Source organism: Bos indicus x Bos taurus, chromosome 10 (genome assembly GCF_003369695.1).
Source record: "Bos indicus x Bos taurus breed Angus x Brahman F1 hybrid chromosome 10, Bos_hybrid_MaternalHap_v2.0, whole genome shotgun sequence".
NCBI classification, from domain to species: Eukaryota; Metazoa; Chordata; class Mammalia; order Artiodactyla; family Bovidae; genus Bos; species Bos indicus x Bos taurus.
Window position 1 is genome coordinate 20387675 of NC_040085.1, and position 24613 is coordinate 20412287.

General features: G+C 43.7%; 1 protein-coding gene and 2 non-coding genes across 7 annotated transcripts; 2 read left to right on the forward strand and 1 right to left on the reverse strand.

The window, feature by feature from the left end:
* Positions 1–1270: 1270 nt before the first annotated feature.
* Positions 1271–23817, forward strand: RNASE12 (ribonuclease A family member 12 (inactive)). 5 transcript variants are annotated; one of them, XM_027553418.1, is made up of 3 exons: positions 1271–1814; positions 11328–11434; positions 23157–23817. In XM_027553418.1, the coding sequence occupies exon 3, from the start codon at positions 23195–23197 to the stop codon at positions 23630–23632; it is 438 nt and encodes a 145-aa protein (XP_027409219.1). In that variant the 5' UTR covers positions 1271–1814; positions 11328–11434; positions 23157–23194; the 3' UTR covers positions 23633–23817. The 5 variants fall into 5 exon arrangements, with proteins under 5 accessions (XP_027409219.1, XP_027409218.1, XP_027409217.1 ...); XM_027553417.1 differs by lacking the exon at positions 11328–11434 and having other exon boundaries at positions 1272–1814; XM_027553416.1 differs by lacking the exons at positions 1271–1814; positions 11328–11434 and adding an exon at positions 20855–20952.
* Positions 1318–1399, reverse strand: TRNAL-AAG. The gene has a single exon. It is a non-coding gene; the product is annotated as a tRNA-Leu (tRNA).
* TRNAP-AGG lies at positions 2295–2366 on the forward strand. Its single transcript has one exon. It is a non-coding gene; the product is annotated as a tRNA-Pro (tRNA).
* Positions 23818–24613: the final 796 nt, after the last annotated feature.

Below are 24613 nucleotides of genomic sequence, written 5' to 3' on the forward strand. Positions count from 1 at the left end.
GGATGAGAAATGGTAAAGTTACGGAGAACTATGAGTTGTTTTTGAATTCTGTCTGATGATGCGATTCCCCACCCTCCTGGCTGGCAGGCTGACGTGGCAGCTCCGAGAGCCTGTCTCTAGACCTCGCAGTGCATCTGCTGTGAAATGGAAATGGTTGCACGTTCCCTTTTCTTGCCTAGCGCCAGGAATCCAGTTCAGTAAAATAAAACAGTGTATGGGAAACTGAAGAAGCAAAGGAGCAGTTTGCCCTGACTGGACGGACTCCATTTTTTAAAAAGAACAGGAACTCCATATTACACTCTCGGCGAACTTTGGACTACATACCTGGGGAGCCACAGAGATAAAATACCAACAGCCAAGCGGGCCTCCCTGGAGAATAAAAACCAGACCAGGCAGACTCCGTACCTAGACCTCCCGGAGCTAGAAGGAACGCAATGTCCACTATGTAATCTTAACAGTACCTATTGATGTGGACTAAACTCTATGTCCAGATAGCTTTAGAATGTAAATTTATGGCTGTAACCTGATTGTTTTCTTACTAACATTGTCCAGAGTGGACTTTAGAGAATTTGGAGATGTGGGCTTGGGCACGTACACTTTTGTATAAAAGGTTGTCACCAAGTCGATAGGGGTCCTTGGCTAAGGAGGAAACTCTGCCTGGGACCCGCCGTGTAATAAACTGCACTCCACTATCCAGGCTGTCCTGAGTGAGTTTGCTTCCCAGAGCGTTTGGCTGTAACAAAACTGCCTGGAAACTTCAAATAGTGCTAAATACAAACTGCTTTTCCCGCCCCCGAAGGAACGCGGGTCTGAAATATACTAACATAATCACCATTTTAAGCGTGTGTGATATATGATCCTTTAAAAGAGTTTTTATGCAGTATCATATACTGTGCTGTCTTTTCTTTCTTATTTTTTCCTCTTTCTCCTACTCCACACTGCCTGTTAAAAAACAAGCAAGCAAACAAACAAAAACCGAAATTAAAAAAAAAGAAAACACTCATGTAGAATGACCTTATTACAATGATTGTTGTTAAGGCGCGAGTCGTGTCCGACTCTTTGTGACCCCGTGGACAGTAGTACGCCGGGTTTCCCTGTCCTTCACCGTCTCCCGGAGCTTGCATGATGCCATTCAACCTTCTCATCCTCCCTTCGATCTTTCCCAGCAACAGGATCTTTTCCAATGAACAGAAGCATGGGAAGTCGCAAAACCGGGCAAGTCCAGATTGTCTATCAAGTATAAGTCAAGAAACTGTATTAAAGTGGCAGGATTAGCGGAGTCAAGGATGTTTGATCCGCATGGTTTCAAAAACCACCTGGCAGCGGTGGGATTCGAACCCACGCCCCCGAAGAGACTGGAGCCTTAATCCAGCGCCTTAGACCGCTCGGCCACGCTACCGACTGAGGGCAACATGCAAACGTACTGTATATGATCCTCTCTCCGCCCAGTCCCTCCACACCCAGTGGTTCATATATTTATCGTTTGTGGAAGGCTCTTCGTATTTCGCCTCTCCCCCTTTCTTCCTAATATGATTTTCTTTCTTTCTTCTTTGAAGCCACAGTGCTTGAGATTAATGGGAAGAGTCTCTTGAGAGGCTGGACAACCTTTGTTAGCTCTAACGGGTACCGAGCGCCTGCCTGGGCCGGGCACAGTCTGGTCGCCCGGAAGAGTCGGCCCTCCCGGGTCTTGGGGGTGCTTTCCGTGGAAGGCGCCACACGGCGAGAGCCTTCGGTCCTTGAGCTGCTGAGTCTGGGGTCCTGCGGCGAGAAAGCGCCTGGATCTTCCTAGAGGAGACGCAGAAGCTCGCCAGGCGGTGAGTTCCATAGTTTATAAGGGAGAGCCAGAAAAGTCCCAGCCTGACCGAGCCCAGGAACCAGTCAGTAATGTGCCGAAGCCTGAAGAAGCCTCCCACTTGGGCCCCAGTGTCCAGCCCGCAGCGGACCGAAAACAGATGCTCTGTCAGCAACGCGGGTCCACTCCCCTCCCCAATATCACAGGATCACCCCTCGGCCTGTGACTGTCCCAAATGCAATTGCCTACCTTCGTTCCCGCAGCGTCTTTGGCTCACTCAGAAGCGAAAACATGCGGCGCGATTATTTTTTGTTGATCCTGAATTTTTTTCTCAAAAAAGATCTGTGAAATAGCAATCCTTAATGTGGACGAGAGTGCAGTGATTTATTCTTCCACTAGGTGTCACCCACGCCCATAGTTAGCAAAAGAAGATTTTACAACCAACTGTAAACGTGGCTGAAAGTTTCTTTACTAAAGTTTGAAAAGAGAGAACAAATCGTGTGGCTCGTTGGTCTAGGGGTATGATTCTCGCTTAGGGTGCGAGAGGTCCCGGGTTCAAATCCCGGACGAGCCCTACTTTTTCCTTTCCTAGTCACCTGTCTTTCCCTTGCCTGCCTCCCATAAAGCCTCTGATTTGTTGATGTTAAACACCATCACGTTAAACAAGCATCCTATGTAGCTATTAGTACAGTAAGGAGCACCATTTTATACTCCACTACTGCAGATTTAAACATATCTTTAGACAAATATTCCTTGTTGTATTCTTAAATCACGAGGATAAATGCCAGATGTTATTAATCATATTTCATATAAAATTTCTTCTACAAAATCATTATTTCTAAAGTCAAGTATCATTTCTCTTTTGTAGTTTCTTGTTATTAAACAGAAAGTGTTCCTTCAGAATTTAGGGAGGTGGAAATTTTCCTAGGCAGTAAGCCTGTGGCCCACACTGGGTCCTGGGACCTCCACAGGTCAACAAGTGTGACCACGTGTCTTGTCACCGAAAGCTTGGACTCCCTCCCGCATTCAAACCTAACATTCCAGAGCCCTTGGGTGTGTTAGTAGGGGCGTGGGAGTTTCTTGTGGAGTAGCACCCTGGGAAGGAACTTCTTGACAGGGGTACTCATACATGCCTGCAAATTAGCCTCAACCTGTAGATCTGTTTAATCATTCACTGGGGGTCCAACCCCAAACCAATGAAACCAAAGTCTTTGAGGATGGTCATTTCATAACAGATCTTCAAATGTAATTAAGGTTGGCCTGGGAGTTACAGATGCTACCTCGGTGCTCTACAGGCCACACCTGGAGACCACGCCCAGTATCCCAGCAACTAGACATCCTGCATCCCATTCCACCTGCCTCAGAATCACCCTCTTCCAGCTGGTACTTCCTCTTCACTCCTTAAGTTTGGTTCTGAGTACAATCTTTTCTCTGGGATATGGGGTGGGAGGGGTGGTAACTCTCATCCTCTACACAAGGGCTAGACTCTCAGTTCATGACCTTGACCCTACTCGCTCCCTACCTGCTGGATATGCAGTGTTCACACCCCTTTATTTCAGTCAGATGCACTCTGACTCACCTGATGAACAAGACCTAGAAACCATAAGTAATTTTTCAGTTCAATCAGTTCAGTTCAGTCTCTCAGTCGTGTCCGACTCTTTGAGATCCCATGAATTGCAGCATGCCAGGCCTCCCTGTCCATCACCAACTCCTGGAGTTCACTCAAACTCATGTCCAAATTTTTACTTCACTCTTAATTATTTTCCTGAGTACTTTCTAGTACCTCTTAAGACATTTGGAAGAACTGTAAAACAAATGATCTTGGAATCATTGTTTAGTGCTTTCTCTTGTAACCTACCTTCAGTCCTGTAACAAATAATATTGTCTATACCTTTAGAATATTTCCTGAGTCTAAACATTTTTCACCACCTCCACCATCTCTGGACTTCAAGGCACCACCACCTCGCCCCTGCACTATTACAATAGCCCATCAACAGGCCTCTCTGACTGGCCCTTGTGTATACTCTCAAGGCAGCATAGACATAAACAAGAAGGACTCTATGGGGCCTTCCCAGAACATGCCTTCTCTCATATCCTCTGCCTTAACTCTTCTCTGAAGTACCTAGATAACAGTATTTGATGCATAGTATTTTCAAGTTGTTTTAGAGATATGAAAACCCCCCACCAAATGGAAGATGTTAACTACTTGATGACCATGAACACATAGTCCCCAGCCTCTGGAGCCTAAGGACTGATACTGTTAACTCCTGTGACAGTGCCTGTTCCCTCACCATCAGCCAGTCAGAGAAATGTGCATGATCACATACCCTGTGACCCTTTCCCTCACCTGGCTTTTAAAAATGCTTTGTTTAGGAACTTCCCTCATGGTCCAGTAGTTAAGATTCCATGCTTTCACTCAGGGGACAAGGTTCAGTCCCTGGTCAGGGAACTAAGATCCCATATACTACACTGTGCAGTCAAAAACAAAAATGCTTTCCTGAAACCCTTCGGGAGCTTAGACAATTTAGAGTAAGAGCCACCTTGTCTCCTTCTGCTACTGCTGCTGCTAAGTCACTTCAGTCGTGTCCGACTCTGTGCAACCCCATAGACGGCAGCCCACCAGGCTCCCCTGTCCCTGGGACTCTCCAGGCAAGAACACTGGAGTGGGTTGCCATTTCCTTCTCCATGTCTCCTTCTATGGCCCTGCAATAAACTTTTCTCTTGCTCCAAACTCCAACATTTCAGTTTGTTTCACCTCACGGTAAGTCAGGCACATGAACTTGTGTTAACAGAGAGAATAATCCTATTAAAACCTTTGTTGCTGTTCAGTTGCTATGTCATGTCTGCCTCTTTGTGACCCCATGGACTGCAGCAAGCCAGGCTCCTCTGTCCTCCACTATCGCCTGGAGTTTGCTCAAATTCATATCCATTGAGTTGGTGACGCTATTTAACCATCTCATGCCAGTAGCATATTGGACACCTTCCAACCTGGGGGGCTCATCTTCTGCTGTCATATCTTTTTGGCTTTTCAAACTGTTCATGTAGATCTCCAGGCAAGAATACTGGAGTGGGTTGCCATTTCCTCCTCCAGTGGACCATGATTTGTCGAAACTCTTCACTATGACCCTTCCATCTTGGGTGGTCCTGCATGGCACGGTTCATAGCTTTATCAAGTTATGCAAGCCCCTTCACCATGACACGGCTATGATCCATGAAGGGGATTAAAACTTAGGAGAGAGAAAATCATTGCTCTGCTTAAAATCCTTTGATGCATCTCTGTTTCATTTCACATTTTATCAAACTCCTTGCCATGACTTCAAAAATCTGTACATGACTCTGCCATTCCTTAGACTCCTCTCACTTTTTTGACCTCATCTCTAATGTCTTGCCCATTGTCAGCTGTGTTCCAACTACATTAGCCTATGGTAGTTCTCAGAAATGCCAACCTCAGTGCCTTTGCACATGCTCTTCTCTCTGCTTTGAATCTTGTCTGAGCCAATCTTATTGAGCCAATCTTATTGAGCCAATCCTGCTTTTAAGATCTCTGCTCAGATGTTACCAGAGAGAACTCTGTATGAAATAGCACCCACTCCCTTTGCTCTCTGCTTCTCTGTCTCTACTTTAATTACATTCTTTGCATGGACCAGCACCTAACTTTTGCTGGTGCTCCTGCTGTTGTTTAATTCTCCTTCCTCAGCCACTAATGGAAGCTCCGTGAGGACAGGGCATTGTAATTGTTGTTTTCACTGCCAAAGTCTATTTCAGAGGCTGGAACAGTTCTTAGCACCTAATAGATACTCAAGAAATATTTGTTTAATAAATTGTGTGAATTGTTTTATTTTATTTGTTTATTTTTAACCACAGAGCAAGGTCCTAACTGCTGGATCACCAGGGAATTCCCCGTATGAATTATTTTAAATCAAAAAGGAATCCCTGGGGACTTCCCTTGCAGTCCCAGGTTAAGACCTCTCTGCCCCAATGCAAGGGATGGTTTTCCAATCCCTGGTCAGGTAGCAAAGATCCCACATGCCTCGGGGCCAAAAAAAAAAAAAAAAAAAGAACCCAAAACATAAAACAGAAGCAATATTATAACAAGTTCAATAAAAACTTAAAAAAATGGTCCACATTAAAAAATATTTTAAAAAAGAAAAAGGAATCCCTGATTCTGGATGCTGAAGGGAATAAAGAGCATGGAGGTATTGGAGCTTGAACAGAGGGATCTTGCAGGGTCAGGTGTCCTATGCATGTGCCATCTTCTAAGAAAGCCTGAGAGCGGGGCCATGTGTGCAATATATTCTTTGGCAGCTCTCCTCGGTCACAGTATGGACCTGCAAATGCTTTACAGAAGCGTTGAAATGTTCTCCCAGTAGGACATTAAGAAAGGCACAAAGTGGGCTCTCACAGCTGTAAATTGTGCCTCAGTGCCACTGACTTTTATAGCAAGCTCTCCCCAGGCAGAGCTGCTGAAGTACAGAGCTGCTTGGGCAAATTCTGAACCACATGGTATTTTGAGGCACTGTAGGGTTGCATTTAGCAGGGCCATTCTGTTAGAGTCTGTAAAATAATGGACTTAATAAGATGAGGAACAAAAGTCCATAAAAGGGAGATTGCAGAAGAAGAGGAAAAAGAAAGAAAAGGAGCTGTATAATCCAATAGGATTTTATCAACTTCACTTGACCAGGTTTCATGATAAGCGATCTGTGACTGTGAGTCAAGGAAACAGTGCTCATATGTAGGGAGAATGCTGGGAGGAGTATATAAAACAAGAAGTGAAAACCTGTTGATGGTCACAAGATAGGTATTAATAGGCAAAGTGACTGTTCTCAGGGGCTATGACCACCAGTTGAAATCTGCCCCCTTGTGGACAAACCAAATATTACCATGAGTTTTTCCATTAGGGTCTTGGAGATGATTGATTTAATTTCCTTGCAGTCTAAAATCCTGCTGCTGCTGCTGCTGCTGCTAAGTCGCTTCAGTCGTGTCCGACTCTGTGCGACCCCATAGACGGCAGCCCACCAGGCTCCCCCGTCCCTGGGATTCTCCAGGCAAGAGTACTGGAGTGGGTTGCCATTTCCTTCTCCAATGCATGAAAGTGAAAAGTGAAAGTGAAGTCGCTCAGTCGTGTCTGACTCTTAGCGACGCCATGGACTGCAGCCCACCAAGCTCCTCCGTCCATGGGATTTTCCAGGCAAGAGTACTGGAGTGGGGTGCCATTGCCTTCTCCACAGTTTGAAAGCATCAATTCGAAAATATCTTTTCTTCAGGTGCTCGGGCTTCTTTATGGTCCAGCTCTCACATCCCTACATGACTCCTGGAAAAACCATAGCTTTGACTATACCGATATTGGTTGGTGAAGTGATATCTCTGCTTTTTAATATGCTGTCTAGGTTTGTCACAGCTTTCCTTCCAAGGAGCAAGCGTCTTTTAATTTCATGGCTGTAGTCACCATCCACAGTGATTTTGGAGCCCAAGAAAAGAAAATCTGTCACTGCTTCTCCTTTTTCCACATCTGTGTCCCATGAAGTGATAGGACCAGATGCCATGATCTTAGTTTTTTGAATGTTGAGTTTTAAGCTAGCTTTTTCACTCTCCTCTTTCATCTTTATCAAGAGAAGTTTTAGTTTCTGTGTTTTCTGCCATTAGAGTGGTATTATCTGCATATCTGAGGTTATTTCTCCCTTCAATCTTGATCTCAGCTTATGATTCATCCAGCCTGGCATTTCGCATGATGTACTCTGCATATAAGTTAAATAAACAGGGTGACAGTATACAGTCTTGTCATACGTCTTTCCAAATTTTCAACCAGTCCATTATTCCATGTCCAATTCTAACTGTTGCTTCTTGACCTGCACACAGGTTTCTCAGGTGGCAGGTAAGGTGGTCTGGTATTCCCATTTCTCTAAGAATTTTCCACAGTTTGTTGTGATCCACACAAACCAATCAATCCTAAAAGAAACCAACCCTGAATATTCACTGAAGGACTGACGCTGAAGCTGAAGCGCCAACACTTTGGCCACCTGATGCGAAGAGCCAACTCATTGGAAAAGACCCTGATGCTGGAAAAATTGAGGGCAGGAGGAGAAGGGGGCAACAGAGGATGAGAAGTTTGGATGGCATCAACGACTCAATGGACATGAGTTTGAGCAAACTCTGGGAGATAGTGAAGGACAGGGAAGCCTGGAGCACTGCTGTCCACAGAGTCGCAAAGAGTCGGACATGACTCAGCGACTAAACAACAGCTTTCAGATTAAAAGTTAATTTTCAAGGACCTCATTACTTTTTGCTGAATCTTCCATGTGCAGTATATGGAGGTGGATCTTACAGGGGAAAAAGCTATATTACTGTCCAGGGAGATGGTGTTGGTGGGATTAAGCTGAACTACTTATTAAAGTACATGGGATCCCATGGATATACAGGGAAAGCAGAAAATAGAGCTAGCACCCATTAGCAAAACTCTTGAGCTGTTTCTTTAACTAAAGGTGAAGGTTCAGAGTGACAATCAAAGATTTAAAATCTTCAAGTAGAGGTGAATCAACATTTTTCTTTTCTTTTATTGATCTTTCTGATCTTATGTCCATATGGGGCTACAGGCTCCCACCAAAAAGTATCAAAAAGGATTGTTAAATTTTGCCAAGGATAGCCTTTTGATACTATTTTTAATGGTGAAATCTAGTTCTTTTAGGACATTCAGTCTTGGATTTTAAGAGTAGTTAAAGAGTATTTATTGAGCAAACATTTGCTGAACATTTGCAGTATTCCAGACTCTGTGCTTGGAGCAGAGGTTACTTCAGGGAACCAGACAGATGTGGTTTCTACCCTCATGAGACAATCAAATAACTTTTCAAAAACTGAGAAATACAGTTAATTTAATATACTCGTGATAAGGGCCAAAAAGGACAAGTACAGAGTGTGATGCCAGCAAAACAGAGACTGTTCATTTAGGCTGGGGCTTCTGGGAAGGCTGGCCTAAGGCAAGGAGGAACACACAGGGTTTAAGCGGGTAGAATGGGGAGGGGTGAAGGGCATAAGGCACATACGCAGGAACTAGATGTTAAAATCTTGAGTTGAGAGGAGTCCTGATGAGTTCAGGGATCTGAAAAGGGGAGTTTAAGGAGGGTTAGGGAGACAGGGAGAGTGGTTTGCGGTGAGGCTCCTTTGCCTGGCCTGGTGGGCAGAGGTAAGGACTGTGGTCATTGTTTTAAAGCTTATGAAAAGCCACTGATACAGTTTAGGTGGGGCGGCGGGGGCGGTGGAGAGCACAGGCACAGAACGAAATTTGTGTTTTCCAAAGATTACTGTGGTTTAGTAGTGTTGACAACAAAGCCATGGAGAACCCCTGTGTCAGCTTTCTAATAAGCAAGCCCAGAGCCCCACATCAGGGAAGTTTACGGATGAATGTGTTGTATCACCTCTAAAATTGTTCGTTGTTTTCATCTCGTGCATTCCACCAAATCTGCCAGCTCCCAGCTACTTCAGAGCAGGTCAGTGAGGCCCGTGGAATTAAGCTCAGGGTCACAGAACTATTTAGTGGCAAAGCCAGGGTAAAGAGAGGAACCTAGCTTTCATGACTCCCAGGCCACTGCTCATTTTGCTCTAGCTGGAGGCCTCTGAAAAGGGATGGTGTTTTTCTTTTTCTTTTTGTTGGTGGTGGGCTTTATTTTTGGTTTTGTTTATTTATTTATTTATTTTTAATTTGGAGGAGGAAATGGCAACCCACTGCAGTACTCTTGCCTGGAAAATCCCTTGGACGGAGGAGCCTGGTAGGCTACAGCATGCATGGGGTCGAAAAGAGTCAGACATGACTGAATGACTTCACTTTCACTTTTGTTTTTAAAATTGCATCTAGGTTCTTTAAGGCCTTAATAATGATTGGGGTCAGGCAATCATCATTTGAAGGAATCTTATCTGATTTTCAGGGAAACTGGAATTGACCCCCAAGAGGACAGCAGAGATGGGAGTGGTAGGAAAGGTGTGAATGTGCTTGGAGGTGCTGTAGGGGAAGGACGGGTTAATGCTCCTTCCTCAATGTGGACTCAAGGGAAACTGTTCAGGGCTCAGCCTGGGACACACATGAGGAGTCAGGTACATTGTGCTCAAAGCTTTCTCAGAAGTAGGCATCAGAAAGGCTTACCAAGTAGCTATTAGATACAGTTAGGGCAGTCTCCCCTCAACCTGACCTCCCTTGGCCTACCACTTGGTGGCTGTCATTTCAGGAAGACAAAAAAATTATCAAAAAAAAAAAAAATTGGTTTGCCCCCAAGGGAGTACAGTCCCTCCCACTGCCTGTGTGCATAGCCTGGGGTTGTGCCTGCAAGGGTGAGAGGTTAATAGCCTCTGATTCAGAACATGTCCTGCCCAAATCAGCAGCAGCTTGTTTTTGGACATGGGCAAGCTCCAGTCTTACTCACCTGGATGGAGACAGGTGAGGTAGTGGGAGGGCAGTTGGAAGAGGGCCCAGAGGCTTGTGAAGGTATTGAATGAATGCCTTCCTGTATTCCTACTGGCATGAATCCTGCCAGTAACAGCTTATCTAGGAAACAGCTTTGGAGTTGCCAAAGGTAGCCAATCAACCCTTCCAGAATAGGGGTGGCTTCATGCCTTTTTTTTTTTTTTTTCTGGCAATAGTGTTTTCTGATTTAGGGAAATATATTTATGATCAGAATGCCAATTCCTTAAGCCATTTCACAGGCTATTCCATCTCACTCCTGAATCAGAGTTCTGCTCCCCACTTTTGGGACTGTTGCCTGGGATCTAGCCTCCTGTTTCTGCATAGCTCACCCTGACTCCTCAGGTGGCACTCGTGGTAAAGAACCTGCCTGCCAATGCAGGAGACTGTAAGAGATGCAGGTTTGATCCCTGGATTGGGAAGATCCCCTGGAGAAAGGAAAGGCAACCCACTCCAGTATTCTTGCCTGGAGGAGACTCCAGACAGGAAAGAGGAGGCCCGCAGAGTCAAACACGGACCACACACGCACGTGTAGCACCCTGACTCCAGCGTGGGAGGCAGAAAACACATGGCTACTCCCCCAGCCTGGAGGGAAATAGAAGTGGTGGCCAGAGAATCCTCATCTTCAGAGGATAGCTTCCGGGGTCATTTAAATGTAGTTCAGAGCCTTTATTTGCAAAAGTAAAAGGAACACTGGCAGCAGTGCGACTCGAACCTACGCCCCCAAAGAGACTGGAGCTTTAATCCAGCGCCTTAGACCGCTCGGCCGTGCTACCCCGTGGGACAGTCATTGTCCGTGGGGAGGGTGACTTGAGGAATATACTTTGTACGGTCCGCTCGCCTCCGCTTCCCTCCACAGCCTGTGGTTCATATATTTATCGTTCAGAGGAGGCTGTTCGTATCTCTTCCACCACCCCACCCCGCTCTTTTCTTCCTGATTTATTTTGCTTGCTTTCTTCTTTGAAGTCACAGTGCTTGAGATTTATGAAAAGAGTCTTATTGCACAAGAACGTCTGGAGAGGCCGGACAACCTTTGTTTACCTTATAGTCAAATTCTTCCTTTATTTTTCTCTACCACCTCTATTTTAGAGATGAAGGAACTGTGACTCTGAGAAGTGGCATAGCTGAGAAGTGACACAGAAGAAGAAAAAGATCTGAAATCTTTCATCCATTCCATAAACCTTTTTTGATCTCCTGTGAGTACCAGGCAGTGTGCTAGATAGAGCAAGCAAGTACATTGTTCTGGCTCTCCAGAAGCACACTGCATGGGGGAGAGAAAGCCGAAGACATTCTTTGCCACACCACATGGTAGTCACTACTGCTAAGCTGTGTACAGGAAGCTGGGAGGAAAGCTTTGTATGGCACTCAAGGATAAGACAAAGTGGTTAATTCAAAAAATTACTGGAGGAACTGGTAAAGTCCCGTGCCCTTTGCTTGGCAGTCAAGAGATATTGATTGATAGGTGGGCTTATGTCAAATGCCTGAGAGTTGGTGGGAACCAGCAGAAATTGCAAGCTCCACTTCCAAGGTTGGAAAGAAGCTTGAGCTGTTTGACTGTTGCCCACATCAGAGTAGTAGGTGAAAATGGTTTGGGAGGGCTGCTTGGTGAAAATGAGCAGTGAAGAAAGAAAACAGATTCCAACTCAGAAGTACTTCCCACCTTCTGTCTTAAGAGTAATGCTAAAAGGTGGGCATCTGGGTGATAAAGAAATAGAGAGAGAGAGCTAGAGAATGGTGGAGGGTGGGGGTGAGGAGTACTTTCTGCTTTAAGCAAGCTTGCTAAATTCAAGGTATTCACTCTTTCTCTGCCAGTCATCCCTGCTTCCAAGGCAGACACACGTGTTCTTACTACTCCCTTCCTCCCTTCCTGATCCTGGAATCTCCCTCCCTGGTGGAACTCAGATCTCTCCAGTTTATCTTTAGGATCCCTATGAACCGTCTTGAACACAAGTAGTTAAGGACTATAACTGAGAAATACAGACTAATCCTTCTTCAGGATCAGGGAGGGAGCACTCTGAGGAGCTGGCTGCGTCATGTGATGTGAGACAAGTGCCTACCCTTTGCCCTGTGGAAGCTGTGAACCCAGACATTGTGGTTTCCTATTAGGGTGTTGAGTAATCCACGTCATAATGGAAAACTCAGCTTAGTTGTGGGGTGGGTGCCACTCTACAAATTATGATGCTATTTACCAACTCGAGGCTCATCTAGTGTGGTGATCCTTAAATATCAGGGAGCATTATAATCACCAGAGATGGACTACTAATTACAAATGCAGAGTCCAGGGCCTCATGTCCAGAGATTTTGATTCTATGGGTCTAGGGTAAAGCCCAGGTTTCTGTATTTTTCATCAGTAGCCAAGGGACTCTGATGGATTTCCCTTAGAAACCACCACCTGCACCTCTTTTTTTTTTTTGAATCTGTGGGAGCCAGGTGGTGATAGACTAAGGAGTGGCTGAGGACTGACTGTGAGGTCATCAGCCCTTCCACAACATGCTCCCCACCTTCCTTCCATTCCCATTCTTTGGCATGGGCAATTTGTGTTTCCTCAGCTTTATGGTAAAGTACTCAGAAGATGCATCTTCAAGGGGGCCCCTTGCCTCTTCTTATGGAGTAATGAGCACCCCTCAGGCCGAGCTCCTCTGAAACTGTGGTCACCACTGTGGATGGGCATGGAGGCCCAGCAATTGAGGAAGAGGACATATAAAGTATGGGGTGATGAGGGGAGTAAGCATACCCCGTATCAGAGTGGCCAAGAAAAAGGACAATTTGAAAAGGATACCTGGTGAAGGGCCTGCTGATGGATGGCAGGACTAGTAGATGTACAAATCAGTGTTAAGGTATTTTTTCCCTTTTGTAATTAAAAATGTTCAGGAAGTCTGTTAGACTCCATATCCTTGTGTTTTGTGTGTATTAGTGAATATAGGGCAGGTCTGTGTCCAGGCGTTGGGAGAAGGGTGAAACAGGCCAGAAACAGCTGCAGCCCCATGGAGAAGCACTTGTGAGAAGCCAGGGATGAACCAAGAAGAAAACCGGAGCATCTGTTTTAACAAGAGATTAAAGTTCTCCCCAGAGATCTTCTTGAACATTTGTAGAAGGGAACTAGAATTCTAATAGTGATGAAGCATGGAGCTTGGATTATTGTTATACAAGGGAGGGCAATCTCCCAAATCTAAAATAGTGGGTCTATTTAGGTTACATTCCCTTTGGCTTATTATTTCCTTTGTTACCACTCAGATGCCTGGCTCCTAGTTTGCCATCTAGGTCTCCTCATCCCATGCACTTTTTCCCCAAGCGATCTTTCATAGAACCCTGTTCCTTTGACTGTTAATAGTGATGTCCTTCAAATGATGCTCCAAGCTCAAATCAATTTGAAAAATCTTGAATTAAATGAAACTAGTCAAGCTTCTCTAATGCTGAGCTTCTCAGAACCTCATGCTCTGTGAATCTTGTGACTGCAAAGGAAGGAATATAATGAACAGTGTTTCCTCTAACTTTAGAACAGGAAATTTTTTTCTTGAAGTACACTCATTAACATTTCACAGAACGACATTTGCCTGAAGGCAAGGTGGCCCTCCAGTGTTTTTTGTTTTGCTTTCTGTTCACACTAGGTGGCATGTGGGATATTAGTTTCCCAACTAGGGATTGAACCCGTGCTCCCTGCATTGTGAGCATGGAGTCTTAACCACTGAACCACCAGGAAGTCCTTCCAGTGTTTCTTCTCTCCTTCTCTCGTAGTAATAGGGAGCCAAAATTTTAGCTGGGCACATGCCCACCCAGAATAAACCCTAAGTTTCCCAGTGTCCCTTGGAGTTGGGTCTGACCAAGCTATTGCCAATGAGATATAACTGGAAATAGTGTGAGAGGCTTTGGGACGTGTCCTCAAAAGGCAGTGCATGCCCTTTCCCTACCTTTCTTCTCCCTGCCGGCTGGCTGGACTGCAGACTGGAAGGCTGTGTTCAGAGCAGCCTTCTGGACCATGACACAGAAACCACACAGTGAGAGAGAAGAAGCCAGCATCTTGGGACACTGCACTAATCCTAGGCTAACTACCTTAGGTTTTTCCCTGGTGGCTCAGAAGGTAAAGAGTCTGCCTGAAATGTGGGAGACCTAGGTTCAATCCCTGGGTTAGGAAGATCCCCTGCAGAAGGAAATTACAACCCAGTCCAGGATCTTGCCTGGAAAGTCCTATAGGAGCTGGGCCAACTACAGTCCATGGGTCACAAAGAGTCAGACACGACCGAATGACTTCACTTTGTTTACACAAGAAATAAACATTCATTTTGTTTAGACTATTACTTTGAGCTTTCTATCATTAGCAGCCATTTGGGAAGCATGTAAAGGTGATCTTTTTAGACTTTTTTTTCCCTCAAAACAAGTTGTGTATTAGAATGTACACAAAGTCTAGGGATTTACACATAAGCTAAAAGATTAACACATAAGCTAAAAAGCAAAAAAAGCTAATAAAAGATATTCCAAAAAGGATACTTGGAATAGGAGAGGGCCTTAGCTGATTAAATGGGCTTCCCTTGTAGCTCAGTTGGTAAAGAATCTGCCTGCAGTGCAGGAGACCTGGGTTCAATCCCTGGGTTGGAAGAGCCCCTGGAGAAGGAAATGGCAACCCACTCCAGTATCCTTGCCTGGAAAATCTCATGGACAGAGGAGCCTGGTGGGCTGCCGTCCATGGGTTTGCAAAGAGTCGGGCACGACTGAGCAACTAACACTAACACTTAGCTGATTAAGAGTATTTAGAATCAATAAATATATTCTAATAAATATACTAATTATAATAAATTGTTCAAAAGTTTTCTTCTAAAGCTTACATCTCTCTCTATATATATTTCAGTTCAGTTCAGTTCAGTTCAATTTAGTCGCTCAGTCGTGTCCTACTCTTCACATGCTGGACTGCAGCACGCCAGGCTTCCCTGTCCATCAACAGCTCCTGAAGCTTGCTCAAACTCATGTCCATTGAGTCAGTGATGCCATCCAACCAGCTCATCCTCTGTCGTCCCCTTCTCCTCCTGCCTTCAATCTTTCCCAGCATCAGGGTCATTTCCAATGAGTCAGTTCTTTGTATCAGGTGGTCAAAGTATTGGAGTTTTAGCTTCAGCATCAGTCCTTCAAATGAATATTCAGGACTGATACATATATATCTTTGATCTCCTTCCCCTATCAGTAGGTCCAAGGGCTATATACAAATATGTATGTATTTGAGTATAATAAAGTGTTTTTCTTTCAATAAACTTCATTTGTCAAAGACAAATACAGTACTGTAAACAGTCTCTGAGGGCATTGGCCCCAAGGCCCCACTCTTCAATCTTTCCCAGCATCAGGGTCTTTTCCAGTTAGTAGGCTCTGTACGGACAATTCCTCAGAATCCACAGGAATTCTGAGCTTCCGGAGTCCAGAATGGTTCAGAACATACACTCAGCTGCTTAAGCTCATCCAGTCAGTAAGGTGAGCAAAAAGTTCCCTCCAGTCCTCATGCCTCCTTCATCCATCATTCCGTTTCTTGGCACTCCTGAGACAAGCTTCCTGGGTTCTTAATGGGAGGGCATTTAAGCACCAGCCCTTGGTGCTACACCACAACACACTCTTAACTGTTGTGAGTCAAATCCAGGGAAGGGACCAAGGAGTTGGAAATGTTTTCCTTCCTGAGGGGAGCTTGTTCAGAGTACTGTGGACATGGAGCCTACTTGTAAGTGGCAGCAAACAGATCATAACAACAATGAAAATAAAAATGTAAATTACATAATATATTAGAAGGTATAAATGAAATAGAAAAGAAAAAAGTAGAACATGTAAGTGCGGGTCAAGCATGTGTAGGCTAGAATTTCAGGTGGGTTGGTCTGCGTGGGCCTCATTGGCAGACTTGAAGGAGGACAGTGAGCGAGCACAGCGTCTGTGAGGGACTGACATCATGCATCTGGTGGAGGGGGCGGCCAGAGCAAGCACCCCAGGCAGGAGCCCCCTGACCTATACAGAAAACACAGCTAGGACAGATATGGATGGGGTGCGAATTTGTCACTAATGTGGCTCTTATCAACTCCTGGTGATTTTGTCATTCTTTTCATATCCATTAGTTACTGTTCTTGTTTAGTCACTAAGTTGTGTCCAACTCTTTGGAATCCCATGAACTGCAGCATGTCAGGATCCCCTGTCCTTCACCATCTCCCAGAGCTTGCTCAAATTTATGTCCATTGAGTCAGTGATGCTATTTAACCATTTCATCCTCTGCTGCTCTCTTCTCCTTTTCCTTCAGTCTTTTCCAACGGGTTGGCTCTTCACATCAGGTGGCCAAAGTATTGGAGTTTCAGCTTCAGCATCAGTCCTTCCAATGAATATTCAGGACTGATTTCCTTTAGGATTGACTGGTTGGATCTCCTTGCAGTCCAAGGGACTCTCAAGAGTCTTCTCCAGCACTACAATTAGAAAGCATCCGTTCTTCAGTGCTCAACTTTCTTTATGGTCCAACTCTCATGTCCATACATGACTACTGGGAAAACCATGGCTTTGACTATATGGACCTTTGTCAGCAAAGAGATGTCTTTGGTTTTTAATAAGTTGTCTAGATTTGTATTAGTTACTATTCTTCTCTAAATAAGAACTTTCCTTTATCACATGAAAGATATTTGGCTACCCTGAAATATAATTCCTACAGGCTAGGCAGAGTAAATGTGCAGCTCTTGTATTTTAATTATCAATTTTCATATTAAGGATTGATTCAGACTCAGAGGGGAATAGTGATTTTTGTCTTTTCACTGATGTGTCCCAAGTGTCTAAAATAGTGTCTGGCACAGGTAAATAAATAACATGTGAATGATAAAATTTCCTTATGCTGCTGCTAAGTCGCTTCAGTCGTGTCCGACTCTGTGAGACCCCATAGACGGCAGCCCACCAGGCTCCCCTGTCCCTGGGATTCCCCAGGCAAGAACACTGGAGCGGGTTGCCATTTCCTTCTGCAATGCATGAAAGCGAAAAGTGAAAGTGAAGTTGCTCAGTCGTGTCTGACTCCTAGCAACCGCATGAATTGCAGCCTACCAGGCTCCTCCGTCCATTGGGTTTTCCAGGCAAGAGTACAGGAATGGGTTACCATTGCCTTCTTCCAAAATTTCCTTATAGTAGGTGACAAAAATCCCATATAAACAGTGACTGAGGAAACTAAGTCTTAGTACAACCATGAGTCAAGAATTCTGAGTGTGAACCCTGTACTCAAGGAGTTTTTTAAGGGAAGTTGATAAGAATGTTTGTCTCCTGGTTACTGCTATTGGCTAACAGATGTTTCTAAATGCCCCTGGGACCCTGGGAGGAAAAAAACCATAATAACAACCACGTTGAATTTCTCCCAGATTAGTAGGACAGAAGACCTAGAATTAGCTTTAATTTGATATAGAAGCAATAAGGTAATGCAAATTTTCTTGCCTAAGTTTGTAGAATAAGATCTATACCTGTTAGGCAGCTAAATATTTGTTACTTACAATACTGCACTGATTTTTTAAGTGAATCAATTATCTGGAAGGGTCTTTTTTTTTTCCCCCTGATATCTTTCCAGACATTTTTGAAGAACATTCAAGAACATATTTGTTTTCACAAAAATGAAATCATACTTTGTACTTTATTATATAAATTTTCATTTAATTCATCAGACTTGATGGAAAAGAATGTAAAAAGGAATGTGTACGTATGTATAAATGAATCACTTTGCTGTACAGCAGTAACTAGCACAATATTGTAAATTATCCATGCGTGCGTGCTAAGTCGTTTCAGTCATGTCCAACTGTTTGTGACCCTATGGACTATAGCACTCGAGGCTCCTCTGTCTATGGCAAGAGTACTGGAGTGGGTTTCCATACCCTTCTTCCAGAGATGGAAACTGCGTCTCTGATGTCTCCAACAGTGGTAGGCGGGTTCTTTACCACTAGCACCACCTGGGAAACCTGATTTAAAAAATATAATTTACCAGACTAACCTCAAATTTTTATTTTATTTATTTATTTAAAAAAAATTTTAATTTTGTATTGGGGTACAGCCAATTAATAGTGTTGTGTTAGTTTTAGGTGAACAGCGAAGGGACTCAGCTATACATATACATGTATCCATTCTCCCCCAAAACCTCCTCTTGGGAGGGGTCTTGCTTTGGTTACAAGGTACTGATGGGAAGGTGGGGGCACAGAAGGACAGGTGGCATCCAGGAGACACAGAACAGCTGGCACTATGGAGAAGGGAGGCTCTCAAGTTAGAGATGGAGAGAGATGGGGGAGTTAAAAGGGAACTTTGAGAGTTTTACAGCAGATGGAGATTTTAAAAACTAGTTTTGTATTATTGTTTGTGTGACAACTGAGGCTCTGTGCCAGGGAGGGCTCCCACACTCCCAGGGAAAGTCAAAGCAACCTCCAAACATCTGTTCCATCACATTTCCTCTGCAGGAGATAGCAAGTGAGCCTAGGTCTGTCTGGAACGTTCTTGGATCCTGTGGGGAAAACACCCTGGGCGTCTCTATACTCTCTATCCAAGAAAACTTCAGTGGTGTCTGTAAGACTGTTTGCTAAAAGTTGGTGCAATTGGATTTGCTTAGGGAGATTTGGGAGAATGGTGAGCTCTTTAGTCTGTCTGTTGACTGCTGCTTTACAGATCATCCCACATGGTGGCCAAAAACAACAACACTCATTTGACCCCAAATCTGGAGGTTGAACTTCACTAGGCAGTTCTTGCTTGAGGTCCTGTATGTGGTTTCATACACAGGGAACTGAAACGGGTGGAGCCGTCTGGGCATTTCCCTTGCTGTATGGCCTCCCCCCGTGTGGTGTCAAAAGTCAGACTTCTTTCTGCAGGACACCCAGAGTCAATGTCCTAGGAGAACCACAGCCCAGTGGACGCTTGTGACCTCGGCTGAGACGTCATGTGATGCTACATGATGGAATCAGGCACAGAAGCCCACCCTTGTTCTCAGGAAAGGACAGACTCTACATCTTGCTAAGGGAGTGATAAGGTTCTGGAAGAGACTGTGGGATAGAAATATACTGTGGCCATTTTGGGGAGAAATACAATCTGCTACATGGCTTTAAGGTGAGCGAGGCGTTGGGCAACTGCAGAAGTCTTGCAAGGGTAGCCAACCACATCTGTGAGACATGAATAAGCTCCACAGTTTCCTGAGGGAGTTGGAGCAGCTGGAAGTCTCCCTCCATGTGTTCTCTCCTCTGGTGGCCTCTACACAGCCAAACGTCATACGTGGCAGCTGAAGGCATCCAGAGTGAGTGTTTGCTTACTCCACTGTCCCTTTGAGGCCATTGCCTTGTCACAGGGACAATGTGGGACATGGGTCAGTTTCTAGCCATCCTGGAGTAGAGCTCATTACTTTGACAGGATGAGTCATGAGAGGAAATACTTATGTTGTTTTACATCCTGGCACTAATATTAGTTTCCAGCAACTACCTGCCTCCTGCAGTCTTCTTCTGAGACAGACCTGAGACTTAGCAAAGGGAGAGTGGTGGGAACTTTAGATTGAATAATCATCTGATAATCCCTTTCCTTCTTCCTCCCCTCCTCCTCCGTTTCCCCCTGCTCTTCCTCCCCGCTTCCTTCTTCTCCTCTTCCTCCTCCATCTCCATCCTTCCTTCTTTCCCTCTTTTCTTCTTCCCTCCCTTCCGTCTTCAGGTGCACAGAACTAAGTTGATCATATTCTGTTTACAGCCTCTCTGGTTTTATTCAATTTTATTACTTTTCCTTTTTATTCCTTATCCTTGCTTCTATTTCTCTCATTCTCATGGGCATCTGTCTTAGAGTATGTAATCCACGTTCTTCCATCCTATTTAGATATTGTATATCCTTGGAAAATATATTATTTTGGAGCATGCATGTTTTCAGTTTAAATCAACTGGCAGTGATTTTTCTTTTTTCACACAGCACCATGTTTTTGAGTTCTATACATGTTGCTATTTGTAAAACTAGTGCATTATTTGAAGCTGTTTTATACTATTTTATTTTATTTATCTAAAACATCTCTACCTGTCCATTTCTGTCATGCGGGACATTTAAGTTACCTTTAGCTCTTTTCTGCCACTTATCATGCCATGATGAACATCGTTGTACGTATTCCATCTGGAAGAACTCTGTTGGAGTCTATGCTCGGGATAAGATTACACGGTCTCAGATTATACCCATTCATAATTTCACCAAATACTTCCGAATTACTTTCTAATATCACTACACCAGTTTTTCAAGCCTACTAACATTTTTTTCCAGCACTTGATGTTAGATTTTCTAGTTGTTGATAATCTGGTGGTTATAAACCACTTATCTCTTTATGTTAATTTCCATTTATTAGATTACCAACACAGTTAAGCATTGACTTCCTCTTCTGAAATCTACTTTTCATAACTGTTGACAATCTTTTCTCCTCTGGAGTGTTTGTGTCTTTTTATTGTCGATATGAAGGAAATCAGTCCTGAATATACATTGGAAGGACGGATGCTGAAACTGAAACTCCAATACTTTGGCTACCTGATGCAAAGAACTGACTCATTGGAAAAGACCCTGATGCTGGGAAAGATTGAAGGCAGATGGCATCACCGACTTGATGGACATGAGTTTGAGCAAGCTCTGGGAGTTTTTGATGGGCAGGGAAGCCTGGCATGCTGCAGTCCATGGGGTTGCAAAGAGTCAGACACGACTGAGCGACTGAACTGAACCACTGAAAGAAGGAATTCCTTATGTCTAGGTATTAATCTTTGGTTGGTTTTAGGCATTACAAATGTTTTCTCCATTTGGCTGCCAGCACTATAAAACATTTATACCCAGTCTCAAGTCTATTGCGAAAGGGTAATACTCTGAAATAAGAGATAGGCCTAGTTGCTTTAGTTGAGGATAAATTTGTAACAAGAGTTGATTCCTTGCCTGTAAACTTAGTATCATATCTGTATTTTAGCAACTTGGAAATCCTGGCAGGAAACAGTGAACAAGTTACAATACATAGAGTTCTTTTTTATACAACAGAAATGTTTTTGCAAGATGTGCAAATCAAAATCTGTTAATTGAAAATTTCACCAACAATTAATTATGCCCTTATATCTTTGTGGCATTTTTGTAGTACATATGAAAACAGGACAGTTTGAATTGTGAAAGGACAGCCAAAGTGAAAATTTTGGGAAAGTAAATAAAAACCTCCTGTATGTTCATTTTCATGGTCTGGAATTATGCTTTTATTTTTATTGAATAGAAAGAGACACATTCTTTGAAGGCTTTTCCAGGACTGTCTATCTCCTAGATAAATTTTACCCCCCAAATAGCTTTCTACATGACAATCAGAAAGACATATACAGATACATACGAAGGAGACTGTGTAGCTGTCTTTCCAAAAGAGAAATCATTTCAGAGCAAAAAAGAGCAAAATTAAATCCATTTTCCCATTCCTATATCAAAGACTGTAAGATTTTGGCAACAAAAATAATTCTATTGTCTCAATACCTGAGCCACTATCTTTTACTTAACGCCCTTATCTACAAATTTTCCATGTAGGTGTCCAATGTATACTATAATTCAGTGGTTCTCAAATTTTGCTGCATATTAGAGTCACTGGGAAACTTTTAATATACTCAACACTCAGGTCTTACCCAACACTAACTGAGGCAGGATGCCTCAAGGTGGCATTTAAAAATGCCTCAGAGAGTCCTAAGTTCAGCAGAGTTTGGAAATCATGCTCTCTGAGAGCCTAGGGCTTTATCAAGACTCATGTTAATGTCCAGGAATTGTTTCTGCCCTGTCCTGGACACCACATGGGAATGAAATTTGCTGAAACTGGAATTCAAGGCTTAAGGATTGAGATGGTGAGATTTTTATTATTCTTGCCATATCGTATCTCTGCCTGAAACTTTCTGCAACTTATTTCTTCATTAATGAAATGGAAATAACAACTATTTCACAAGTTTGTAGTAAGGATTGATGAAAATTTGGAAAACAACTAGACTCAGGACTTTAATAAGTGTTGTGAAAAGTCACTGCTTGTTTAATGAGGACACATACAGGACCTGCCTTACCCAACTGTCCCTCTGAAAGTAACTTCTCTTCCTGAAGGCAGCCAAGCACACTCCCCTCCTACAGGCTCCTCCCTTTCTGCTCTTTCCACTTGGACCTGCCCACACTCAGCTGGCTCCCTACCAGTTATTGTCTGGGAACAGTGAGACACAAAGGACTTTCTGAGATCCATGATCACAAGGATATGTTGTCTATGAGAGTTACAGCAAAAAGGAAAGGTGAGAGGGTCTAGCACAAAGCCAAGTAAGATCAACAGAAGGAGAGGTTGGGAAGGAATTAGGAGGAAAGGATTAGTAGACAGTGCTAAAAAGCATATGGAATTGGGTAGGATCAAGGTTAAGACAATTATGGGAGAGAAAGTTGTTTAGTAATAAGAATAAAACAATCAGATATGGGGTACTTTTAATAGCTTCTGTATGTTCTGCTTTGTATTAAGCACTCTGATGGATTTAGGAGAAATAGGTGATGAGATACCAACTATTAAGAAGCTGTGGAGACCACCACCCCCACCAAAACCCAGGAATAATTAGAGAACTGTTCAATGCCAGCCTGAGAGCTGAAATGGTCAGAAAGGGCTTTCTTGGGGAGCTGTACCTCTAGCTGGACATTGCAGGGTTATCATGGTTTTTATTAACAGAGAGAAGGAAATAAAATATCAAAGGCTAGGGGAGAAAGTCCCTGGGTAGGAAGATCCCTGGAGTAGAAAATGGCAACCTATTCCAGTATTCTTGCCTGGAAAATTCCATGGACAGAGAAACCTGGTGGGCTACAGTCCATGGGGTTGCAGAGTTGAACATGACTGAGCAGGCATGCACAGGGGAGAAAGTCAGTGGATGGGGCTGGTGGAATCTGATCATTCTCTGATATTTGCTGTCTTCTCTTCCTCTGTAGGAATTAGACCAAAACATGTGAAAGATCTCATAACCCTGATGATACTAATGGTGATAATCTTCCTGGTGCTTCTATTCTGGGAAAATGAGCTGGATGAGGAAGCAATGGCGGCAACTTTAGAGCAGTTGCATGTGGATTACCCTCAGAGTGACATTCCAATAAGGTACTGCAACCACATGATCATACAAAGAGTCATCAAGGAACCCAACAACACCTGCAAAAAAGAGCATTTCTTCATCCATGAGAGGCCTCGAAATATCAACAGTGTTTGCAGTTCTCCCAGGAGGGTGACTTGCCAAAACCATGCCCCCAGTCTCTGCTTCCTGAGTGAAATCAAGTTCAAAATGACAGTCTGTAAGCTCATTGAAGGCACCAGATATCCTGCCTGCAACTACCATGTTTTTGCCACAGAGGGGTTTATTGTTGTCACTTGTGATGACATGGGGCCAGCTAAAATCCAGAGATACACTGAATAATCTGAGACCATCATCAGAGTCTGCCGTTCTCTCGTCTCCTCTCTCAGAGGCACTGGTGCAGGTTTTCCTGCACCTTGTGGACATGGGGTCATGCCTCGAGTGAAATGCATTTATCCTTCCACTATTGCTGAGCTGGAATCTTTTTATTCCGCTTCAATTAAAAAAAAAAAATCTACTGAATTAAACCATAAACTCTGTATGTGTTTTAATTCCTTCTCCTTTTTCTGTGGGTCATTTGGTGAGAACCCAGAGTGAATCCTATGCAGGCCTGAAATTAGGTAAGGGAAATAAGGTACTCATCTGACACCCAAAATTTGAGGAACACCAAAATCCCCAGAGTCATATAGACAAATAAAATTTTAAGGATCAATATAAAATCCCTGATGAGCAAAATATCTGAATTTTAAACTAAGACCCATTCTGACAGGGTTGGATTTAGGATGAGGTAGGATACATGAGATAACAGTATAGGATCAGATCCTGTTAAAATTTTTATATTTATTCAGCAGAGTTTATTTTGCATTAAATTTATTTGTTTGTTTCTTTGTTTTTTATTGGAGTACAGTTGATTTACAATGTTGTGGTCCTTTCTGCTGTATAGAAAAGTGACTCAGTTATACATATATTCTTTTCCGTTAAGGTTTATCCTAGGATATTGAATATCATTTCCTATACCATAGGAGAGTCCCTTGGACTGCAAGGAGATCAAACCAGTCAATCCTAAAGGAAATCAGTCTTGAATATTCATTGGAAGTACTGATGCCGAAGCTGAAGCTCCAACACTTTGGCCACCTGATGCGAAGAACTGACTCCTTGGAAAAGACCCTGATTCTGGGAAAGATTGAAGGCAGGAGAAGGGGACGACAGAGGATGAGATGGTTGGATGGCATCACTGACTCGATAGACATGAGTTTGAGCAAGCTCCGGGAGTTGGGAATGGACAGGGAGGCCTGGCGTGCTGCAGTCCATGGGGTTGCAGAG